The following is a 10689-nucleotide window of genomic DNA, read 5'->3' as shown; positions in this document are numbered from 1 at the left end:
CCCCCGTGTTTCACCGCGCCTCAGCGGCGCGTCAGGCGGCGGGGGAGGAGGGCGGCCCCTCGGCGGCCCCGGTGTGTTCGGGTGCTGAAACGGGCGGGTGGCAGAGGAGCGCGGCCGCCCCTTCGGTCGGAGTAACGTGGCTCTGCAGCGAGTGTTTTCACGGCTCGGGCTGCACCGCTGCGGCGCCTCGGCGAAGCTAAACGTCACGGGTGGCTCTTGCAGTGACTTTTTCGGAAAAAAGTCTCATGCGGTGGGCTGCTGCGGATGTGAAACGGTCTAAAACCTGTTTTTAAAAAAACCACTGCGTTGATTTATTATTTTCCTGCTCCAGTCCCTTATGTGCGTTTAGGCCTGTGTTCTTCAGTAGCTCCGAGCGTGAAGTGAGTGGGCAGAAAAAAAAAGGCGGTGGTTAGGTCTTTGCAGCGTGCTTTCCTTTGTCAGACCAAAACACTTCATGAAACTACGGTTTTTCCGTCAGCAGTCCTCGGGGTGCAGCGCTGACTGGTGACCTGTGGTGCCTCACCTGCCAGGGTCTCCGGTGTTGAGGGCGGCCACCTCAGGCGTGGGATCTCTTTGAGACCAGCTGACTGCCAGGCTGGCTCTTCTGCCGTGGAGCTTAGTTTCCCCCACTTAAGCCCTTACAGGTTCTGTATCAATACCTCTGGAAGTAGCAGTTCGAGTGTTAATGCTGTCTGTCCTTAGTCCAGGCTCAGATCACTAGTACATATATCCAATTTCTGCCGGTGTTGCAGTGGTCATTCAGTTATTCCAAACAAAGCTGTTCCGATGGGAAAGGTTTGCTGTGCTCGTCTGCTTTTCTCATTTTTTTTAATCCAGAAGAGGGAGCAATAGGAAGAGAGAGCAAAGCTGCTGCCTTAGCTGACACCATAGCAACACCAAGCTCCGGGTCCGTAGCTTGGCTTCCTACTGAAGTCCTGACTACCCACTTGTTTGAGCTGATGCAGCCTTTCCTATTTGTATTTGCATTGAGGGCTTATTCACTTTCTTTCTATCAACACACTGATACTTGTTGCAAGTATCTATATTGTGTATGAATCCACCGAACAAAATAAGTTAAACATCATTAGGCCATGGTTTCGTGATACCAAGTGTTTTGGCAGTATCTAGTCTAGGTTATCCAGCTGAATATAGTGGGATAATCCCTCTCTTGACCGGCTGATTATGCTGTGTTTGATGCACCCCGGGATGTGGTTTGCCCTCCTGGCTGCCAGAGAAGCATTTGTCTTACGTCTGTGATATGACATTGCCACGCTAGATGTAGTGAACAAAATAAATGTCTGTTGATTCATTCTTAAATTTGCATTTCTTTCATCTTTATATGGATAACATAGAATCACAGAATGGTTTGGGTTGGAAGGGACGTTTAAAGATCATCTAGTTTCAACCCCTGACATAACAGCTCTGTCAATAGTTGTAACTTTTAGCATGCAAATTCTTGCCCTTTTTTTTTAATGAAGAAAAACTGAAGATGTAGCTTGTGTAATCACACTGATGTTAACATGTGGTGTTTCACATCGTGAAACGTGAGCAGAGTTAAAAGCTTGGTTGTTCATTTCCTTGTGCATCCCTGCCTCGGAAGATAAGGGAGTGACTGAGGTGAAGTGCCGGTTGCTGCTCTGCCTGCAGGTCAGCACAGGGGGAGCTGAAATGGACTTTACCAGGAGATAACCAGTGTCCATTGGTGTCTGAGAACTGACGCTACTCAAACCCCGCGACCTTTAATCAGGACCAGGATGGGAGCTGGTCGGTAGTTAGACAGACTCAAAAGCTCATCCCTGGTATAAATCCTTTACCTTTCCTTCTTCAGCTTGTCACTGTCCAACCCATGGGACACACTCATCTCCTGATTCTTTGTCTCATGATGATTCTTCGAAGCTGGCCTAGATGCGCTCCTGCTGGAAGAATCATACTTCCTTTGGCCCGTTCGTCCCTGCCTCTGCGCTGTCCTTGTACCAGCAGGAGAGAAATGCTAGGGAATGGCTAAAAATAACCAGAGGCGCAGAAGGGGGTTTTGTCTATTTCAGCGTTGAGGCCACATTTGTTAACGTACAGATGCGTTGATGTGATATGTCTTGAGTTGATCTATCACTGTTGTTGAAGGTGAAAGGTCCTACTCCTGTCTGTCCTTGAGAGGTTCCCAGTGCCTGTCTGATGGCATGGTAGATTGCTTAGAATCGCCAAATACGGCAGAAATTAACCCAGTAAAGCCAAAACAAAAGGTACTTTTTCATTTGGTTTCTGAATTGAATTGACGTAATTTTCAGGCAGATAGTCACCAGAGCCAGCTTGCCCCAGAGAGGGCAAGTCAGAGCAACAATAATAGGATGGCCACTTCTAGCAGCTGTGAAACATTCATTTCAGTCTGATTTGAGATGTATCCTTGGCTCTGTTTCTCTCCATCCCCAAAATTTTCTTCTCATGCTTTCTTATCCCACTGTCCTGCTCTGAGTTGTTTTGAGTTCTGGTTACTTCCTCGCTTTCCTGTTGCTCTACCATTGCTACATCCGTTTCTCTTCCTCACCTCGTTGGTTTTAGCTTCCTGACACTCTGAGCTCTCCTCCATTCTGCCTTTGATTTATATCTTTCCACTTTTCCATGGCTTTCAGGGAATTTCATTCACAGACTTCTCATTAGATCTCGGCCTCCCTCCTTACCCTTTCCTTTCTTTGCTCCCAGAATCTATGCTTAGCAATTCCCATTCCTCCCTCTCTACTCTTTCCTGTGGCTCCCCACCCCAATCCGTAGCTGTATCCTCACCTGTGTTGATTATTAGTCTCAGTCAGTACCATGAACATACAAATTTTTAATCCCCATTCTCCCAAGTCTCTTTCTACTCCACTTCTTTCACCGTGTCCAATGACTTTTGGACAGGCTTTAAATGCCGTTTCCCCATCATGAACCGGTCTCTGTCTCTATTTTGTTTCTGGTTGTCCTGTTTAGGCTGCAGTTCCACGAACAAACGCTCTTTCAGGGGAGTGCTGGATTTTGCAGTTATTTTTATGCCTCTTCACTTCCCTGATCCAGTTTATTGCGTAGCCCACGCAAACAGTTGTGCCAGCATAACAGAGAGGAATTGGGATAGAAAGCATGTGTGTTAGCCCTGATGTTGGACAACATGTCAGTGGGACCAGTCTCCTTCCTTAAACAGTTTTGGTTTTACTAGTTCTTTCCAGCTCACAAAGCTGCTCCCAATTTCTCTCTTCCTCTGCAGCATCAGACTCAATAAACTGCCTCTCAGTTTGCTCCTTGCACTCCAAGTCCTTTCTCTTACCTGTCTGCATTCAGAGTAAACGAAGCTCTGCTTTCGTGGTATCAGGGCACCGGGTGGCTGGAGAAAACTGTTGTGTGGGTTTTGTCTGGTTTTTAAGTGCTTTTTATCCAGTGGTGTTTCTTGTACCAAAATGGGAAACTTCTTGATAGTAGTCTTTATTCCTATTTATCATTCATCTGTTGGTTCCCTCTCATCTTGAACTTACTTTACCTTTATAAGCTGGGGTGTTGTGGGTTTTTTTTCCTTCTTAGTGCTGGAATGGATCTGTGTGTCCAGGTTAAAGTCTTTCCTATTAAAGCAGGAAACAAAACAAGTGACAGGTCTGTCTGGGTGCTTTGTAACTAGTTGTCGTGGTTTAACCTCAGTCGGCAACTGAGCACCACGCAGCCGCTCGCTCACTCTCCCTCCTCCCCAGTGGGATGGGGGAGAGGATCAAAGAGTAAAAGTGAGAAAACTCATGGGTTGAGGTAAGAACAGTTTAATAATTGAAATAAAATAATAATAGTGATAATAATAAGAAGAAGAATACACAAAGCAAGTGATGCACAATGCAATTCCTCACCACCCGCTGACCGATGCCCAGCCAGTCCCCGAGCAGTGGCCCCCCTGGCCAGCTTTCCCCAGTTTATGTACTGAGCATGACATCACATGGTATGGAATGTCCCTTTGGCCAGTTTGGGTCAGCTGTCCTGGCTGTGCCCCCTCCCAGCTTCTTGTGCACCTCCAGCCTTCTCAGTCGGTAGAGCATGGGAAGCTGCAAAGTCCTTGACTAGTGTAAAGCATTACCTAGCAACAACTAAAACATCGGTGCATTATCAACATTGTTCTCATCCTAAATCCAAAACACAGCACTGTACCAGCTACTAGGAAGAAAATTAACTCTATCCCAGCCGAATCCAGGACACTAGTAGACTGTCCTTGTTCTGTGTCTTGTGCTTAAGACAAGTAAAAGCTTTATGAAGCTCTCTTGAAGGACTCGATTTCTGCCTAACCTTTGTCAGCTAACAATGGAACCGTAATCTTTATCAGGTTTTAACTTGCACCATCAAAAAGTCTTAGTTCTTTAACTGGAGATGTAATTTCCTGGTACGGAAATAAAACCATTTACGTGGTTTTATTGCATCTCATCTTTTCATCTAACCCTTGACTATTCATAAAGCTAACAATGTCTTTTCCCCACCAAAACATCTTTCTGTCTTGTCAGTCATGGGCTCAGTGCTTGAAATATTAAAAGGATAGCTGCTGTCTGTGTTTCAGGATGCTAAACCATCAGTAGGATCAGATCTCCATTATATTGGATGGCTGTTCGTGCTGCGTGTGTGTAAACTGGCGCTGGCCCTGCATGCGCTGCCCTGGATCTGGCAAGGCCTCTTGTCTTGGGACCGTTGCTGGTCTTTGCTTACACCAGCTGGCTCTGTGTTGGTTGAGCCTGTGAGGGTACCTGTGTTCAGTGTCTCGTTTGGGGGGCATTTGCTGTTAGGATCAGTGGCTAAGCTACTTCTGGACCCAGTGTACATGGTACTATATCCAAATAAGTCTGTAAAGAGCTGTGCCTGCTGGTGGGGACAGTGCCAGAAACAGCTCAGGCCTGTTGGCAGTGTTAGCGTCTGAATTTTCCCTTTGCCCCCCCCCCCTCATTACTCCAGAGGGTGAAGGGTTGACTGGAGCATGAGAGCTCCATCCACCGCCCCGGCCTTCTGACAGCAATGATTCTTTGAAGTCTAAATGCCTAAATCATCCCTTTTTCATCAGAGTACTTAAGTCTGTGCCTGCTGTTCACGCTTAGCTGAACTGGGAATAACCTTAATCATTAAACCATTCCTAAAGCAGGCTGGCAATTAAATTCCACTGATCTATGGTCTCCCATTCTGTGTAAGTACAAATGATGTGATTCTTCAATAGTAAGCTTCAAATGCTTTATTAAGGTGGTAGTTTCTTTTGAATATACCAGTTTATACCATATGCATTGCAAATTAGTTGTTTGATAAAACAGGGCTTTCTAGTCCTGTTCTGGAAGACACTCATGTAGTAAGGATTAATAATGTACTAATTTAATTGGGGGGGGGTTGTTCATTGAAATATGGTGCTGAAAAAAGCAACTTCTAGAAGTTTGTTTAGATATCGTCTCTAAATGCTAGACAGAGCAATGTCTGAATAAACTTAATTCCAGGTAGATATGTGTTTTGGGAATACCAAGATAGATCATACTCATTTGAAATGTTTAATAAGTATCCCAAATAACTCTGGATGTTCAGTTGCAGGACCAGCACTGCCTCCAGGCTATAAAAGCAGCTGCAGCTCAGAAACTCCTGACAGCGATGATGACTCGGAATCTCTTCCTCTACGCGGAGACGCAAACAGAGATTCCGAAGAGGAGACAGAAGGAGATCCAGCACCCAAGTGAGTATGTTCTTAGGTTATTTGTATATTTATTGTTATATTGCAAATGAAATGTGTCTGCATAAATTATGAGAGAGGGACAGTATTATATAAATAAAAAGGTAAACCCTGTACCTGTGTAAAACTTGATGGCATGTTCCGCATGTTCTTTGCGGTCAAGAACGTTCAGCTGACCTGTTTGACACCCTATGGTGGAATTAAGTTATTTAGGGCAATCAGATCTCTGCATTTACAGGTCTTATTTTAGTTCTGCAATTAAAGTAATAAAATCCTTAATGTTTTGCTTGTTTATACTAAGGACAGACACCGCTTATCATGTATGTAAGTATTTGGTACTTGAGTTTTGCCCTGTTTCTGGTATACTACCTCTTATCGAGAGGTCATGAGAACTATTTATGGGCATGAATTTATGCATTCAGTTAAGTCAACTCTAATGAAAAAAAAAACTGAATTGTTCAGCAAATAACAGGAGTTTGCACACACTCTCATTTGGTGGGGTTGTTTACTCACAATTGCTGTGTTAAGAACTTGTATGTGTTTGTGCTAGGCCTTGTATAAGGGACTTGAAGGGCGTTACACCATCTTAATGAGTGTTAGAGTAATTATTACTCCCTTTTTTTTTTGTTGTCTCATTCAACAGTTTTTCAGTTCATTAGCATGGAACTGGGAAAAATACTAGTCAAAATGCAGACAGGGTATAAAAATGGAGAAAGAAGTGTGCTGAATTTAAAGTTACTTTGTGACTAGAAAATGGTATTTCAACATTATACTACTCTTCTTTCTACAGCAAAAGCATTCTTAATGTTTTTTTAAATGTCAGAGCATTTTTGGAGTGAAGCTTATGCTCCCAATTTTTTAATTGCTTCAGATGATTTTGGATCCTTTTGCACTGTTTCCTTGGTAACAGCAGGATATTTAGTACATAAGACTGTCTGAAATAATTTTATGTATTTTTTTTCCTTTTTAAAATGTAGATAATTGCTATGCATGTCAAGGTAATTATTAAGTGAATTCTTTGTATTTGCAGAAAGCTGAAAAGAATTCAGGAAGATGATGATGATGATGATGATGGCTTTTTTGGGCCTGCTCTTCCTCCTGGATTTAAAAAACAGGATGATTCTCCAGAGAGGTAATTAAAATGGAATTATATTTAGACTCTTTTCCTTAAAACACAATTATTTTAGATAAATTATTTTGTGGCACTACTACAGAACACTTCAATTGTGCACTTCAGATTCAGACGATTCGAATTGCTTTCTCCACATTCTGAGAACAGGAACAGCATTCCCTTGAAACAGAACACACGGCCCTCCTAGTCCTGGTTGTAAGGTTGGAGAGAAAAAGAAAGAATGTGAATTGTCTGAGTTATATTTTGAATGTCATATTTCTTCTCTTTCTTATGATAGGTCTCAGATCAGTGCAGAAAAAACAAATTACAGGTACAAGGACCCATAGTTCTGTAGTTCATTCTGGGCTGTGAGGGAGTAGGGCAGTTTGCATTGTTTTGCACCACACAAAAGCTGATCATTGGAATTGTCGTTTGCTAATGCACCAAGGATTATTGTTTATGTGTCTCCAGGTAGAACAGTGTAGGTTTCTAGAAAGTAAGCTGTCAGGTCTAAGCAAATAAGCATTATTTATAGCCTCTATCAGGAAGCTTTCCACTTGATTGCACGCAACTATAAAATACTTCCCCCAAAAAACCTACTTATGGATTTTCTATGCAGAACTTAACCATGTCTCACAGCCTTCTAGTCTTTACATCAATCTGTGTGCTTCCTTCTATAATTTGAAATGATAATCCATAGTGAAATTGGTACTTCCAAGGGGCCGCTTATTGATGAAAGGTACAAGAGTGTCCCTTGATCACTATTATCTTCCTTAGAGCAATAGGGAGCTGGTAAATAAAGTAAATCAATACCTACCTGTCAGGTGTGAGTTTTCAGTTCTAGGAAAGTGACTCAATTTGTTGTTGAGCTGTGTATGTAGTATACCATCTCGAAGGAAATTTCAAAGTTGAAATTTTTTTTGGTTTGGATAAATTTTTATGCTGCTTGGCAGCAGTTAGGAAGACAAGAATTTATGTAACTAAGGTTATTTGGAAGTACCCTCTTTGTATCTGTTTGGTTACACTTTGCTGTAATCAACAAACTCCTGTAATTGTGGGTATCATGCTCAGTGGGTTCATTTGGTGCTTTGATGGTCCCAAGAGTAGCTAATATTTTTTCTTGCGTTTCATATGCACAATATTTTAATTATAAAATTTAGGAAGTCACTAAAAATAATGTGATCTCTAATAAAACAAATAAGTGCTTGTAGCTTTTAATATCAACAATATCTTGCTTTCTTGATTTTTGACATGAATACTCCTGTGGCAAAATGTTACGTCAAAGTGTGCAAAGGAAAAGAGCAAGAAAAGAAGCAACTTGTAGTTTCAAGGTTAGAGAGATGAGCAGTAACACAGGTGGTCACCCATCATATAGTCTTAGTCTTTTGTATGTTCACCCAATTTTTATTTCTGCTTAGCAGTTTATTTCCAAAATGCTGGATAACTTGCATTTACATTCAGAGGGCGAGAGTCTGCTTTGTGTCTCTGAGTATGAGGGATTAAAGCAGTAAAAGGCACTTGCCAGTTTTTTGTTTTTTTTTTTTATCCTAGCTCACCATACAACTGCTCCTAGCGCACACTGAGAAAGCAGATTGAGCAGAGCTGTTTTGCACCCAGCCTGATTCCCTGAATAGGTGGGAAAGGTGTGATGTGCGGGAAGAGCCTTGTCTATCTTCCACCCCCGTACACCTGGCAGTCTAGTTGTGCTGACACACTGAGGCGCATAAGCTGCGCAGGGTGTAGACACAATGCTGTTAACTGTCTCCCCGCTGCATTGCCCCTAGCGTTGAGCAGATTGCCAGCTGGCGATCTAGCCATGAATAATTGAAACAAATGCAGGCTGTTTGTTTCAATGTATGGACATACTGTTTATTAGCTCCGTGTGACATACTCTTTCTTTTAGAAAAGCTTTTGTTCTGTTAGATCTTTTCCAGACTTGTCAAAGCAACATATTCATGATTAGGAGCAGCTCATATGGCAGTTTGCAGCTTGTTAAAAATTGTTTGAATCATTCCAGCGTGAAATATATATACGAACAGATTTCCTTCAACTTTGGAATGGATGTTGCTGTTTATCAATGTTAGACAGAAGTGCAGCACCCGTAGTGTTCCCGAAGTATTCACACATCAAGATAAAGAGCAAAGGTTATCTTAAACGATTTTATGTTATGCATCAGTGGAGTGCTGAAATGCCCATCCTGAAACATGCATTAGCAAGGACTCCAGGTCCAACAACAGGACAGTGTTCTTTGCCATATATGAAATCCAATATTCCTTCAATGAAAGCTTAATTCATTATAAGTTTGAGGTGCTTTTTTGAACGTATATAGATAGGTTCTGAAGTTGCCAACAGCAGCAAAATGTGTTTAACAGAGTTTTACTTAGATTCATTTCACCTGTTTAGAGAGCCTTTGGACATCCAGGAAACTGTCAAGAACCGGGTCGGCTGTGTGCTGCTGAGGAAAGACCCGAGCAACGGGGTTATTCGTGGGGGTGGGGGGGGGAAGCATAGAAATGGAAAGCGTGGGAGGGATGAATATGGGAACCATTTTTCTATTCCCTGGAAGAGCCTTTGAGCTGTGACAGAAGCAAGGCAGAGTATTTGAGATCTGCTCTTTTTCATAAGTTGCACAGATACAGCCACAGCATAGATGTTCTTATATATTTTAGTGGAAAGCTTTTTTTTTTTACAGTTTGGTTAAACTGTCTCGCCATGCAAAATAAAGGTACTTGTATACTAAAATAAAATATTATTTTGGCTGTATCTGTATAGGTTTAAATTCAATCTCTTTAAATTATATTGGGAATTTAAAATATGGTCTTAACAAGAAAGCAGTCAGAAAGGAACGGAAGAAAATAAAAGCTGCTTCTTTTTTGCAGTAGCCAGGTGGGGGTGGAACTTCAAATTTAACCCAGACCTCTTGCCTGGGTTTGAAACCTCACCAGTGCTCTTGTCCTGGCCTGAGCTCGCATTTATTGCTTGTGTCTGTCTATCTGTGGTTGGCTTTCTGGCAGGACTTTCTTCTTTTTATTTCCCCTCTTCAAATCCTGACAGTAATATCACTACAGCAGGGCTGTACTGATTAGATTACGTGGGATTTAGCAGAAGACCATAATTACCATAATTCAATTCATGTTGTGTTACGTTTGATCACTCTAAAGCTCAGAAACTGAAGATGATAATAAACAAAGTCTCTGCTGATACATTGTGAGGGTACTGTCACTTGGATATTTCTTCAGGTGATAATTGTTTGGGGTTTTAATTGGCTTTAAAGAATATGACGGTGGATTATTAAGAGGAACTCGCATACAAAAGTCCTTTCAGTACTGCAAGCACAGTTTGTAGTATGCTTTGAACTGTTTTCACCATTCAAGAGAGATTCTCACCTTTCTGTGTTCCTGGAGACAATTGAATTATACTGCTTGCAGAGCTGCTGTGTGAAAACAAATCAGCGAAGTTACCTGGGATCACAAAACTTTTCTTCTCTTGTCCCCACTCCAAGGGAAAATAAACTTAAAATCAGAGCAGTTCACTGATTTTGTTTATTGAAGGACAGTGAAACTGTGGTGCAAGGCAAGAATGAACAAAATTGGCTTTGTTGCTAGAGAAAGAGTAGCGTATATTTGACCTCCCACCTTTCATTGCTCTTGAATCTGGTGAAGGAAGCTAGGCAAGAAAAAAGTGGATTTCCTTGACTACATCCTGCAACTTTCCCGGTTTTCTTGCATCCCAGCTATCTGCAGAGGTCCTCCTGGAAAACAGAGAAATTCTTCTTATTCAGTTATTTCTATGGTGTGTGCATAGGGAGGAAGGTTGGACTGTTGTGGACGTAGAAACTCTTCTTTTTATCTTTTTATTAATCTATTACATTTTATATTAATCTATTATA

General features: G+C 42.0%; 2 protein-coding genes across 2 annotated transcripts in view; one reads left to right on the top strand and one right to left on the bottom strand.

Annotated features, from left to right (window-relative positions):
- The window catches only part of NUFIP1 (nuclear fragile X mental retardation protein interacting protein 1), a 28546-nt gene extending 25962 nt beyond the window's left edge, over window positions 1-2584 (bottom strand). Inside the window, exon 1 of the mRNA XM_009322853.1 lies at window positions 2515-2584. Within this exon, the coding sequence (XP_009321128.1) occupies window positions 2515-2584 (70 nt within the window). The remainder of the gene's footprint in view (window positions 1-2514) is intronic.
- A 2884-nt stretch (window positions 2585-5468) lies between these two features.
- The window catches only part of GPALPP1 (GPALPP motifs containing 1), a 12577-nt gene continuing 7356 nt past the window's right edge, over window positions 5469-10689 (top strand). The window contains exons 1-2 of the mRNA XM_009322852.1: window positions 5469-5692; window positions 6720-6821. Of these exons, the coding sequence (XP_009321127.1) occupies window positions 5469-5692; window positions 6720-6821 (326 nt within the window). The remainder of the gene's footprint in view (window positions 5693-6719; window positions 6822-10689) is intronic.

The sequence above is a fragment of the Pygoscelis adeliae genome, unplaced genomic scaffold (assembly GCF_000699105.1).
Source record: "Pygoscelis adeliae isolate BGI_AS28 unplaced genomic scaffold, ASM69910v1 Scaffold74, whole genome shotgun sequence".
Classification (NCBI taxonomy): domain Eukaryota; kingdom Metazoa; phylum Chordata; class Aves; order Sphenisciformes; family Spheniscidae; genus Pygoscelis; species Pygoscelis adeliae.
This window is presented reverse-complemented; position numbering and strand designations above follow the sequence as displayed.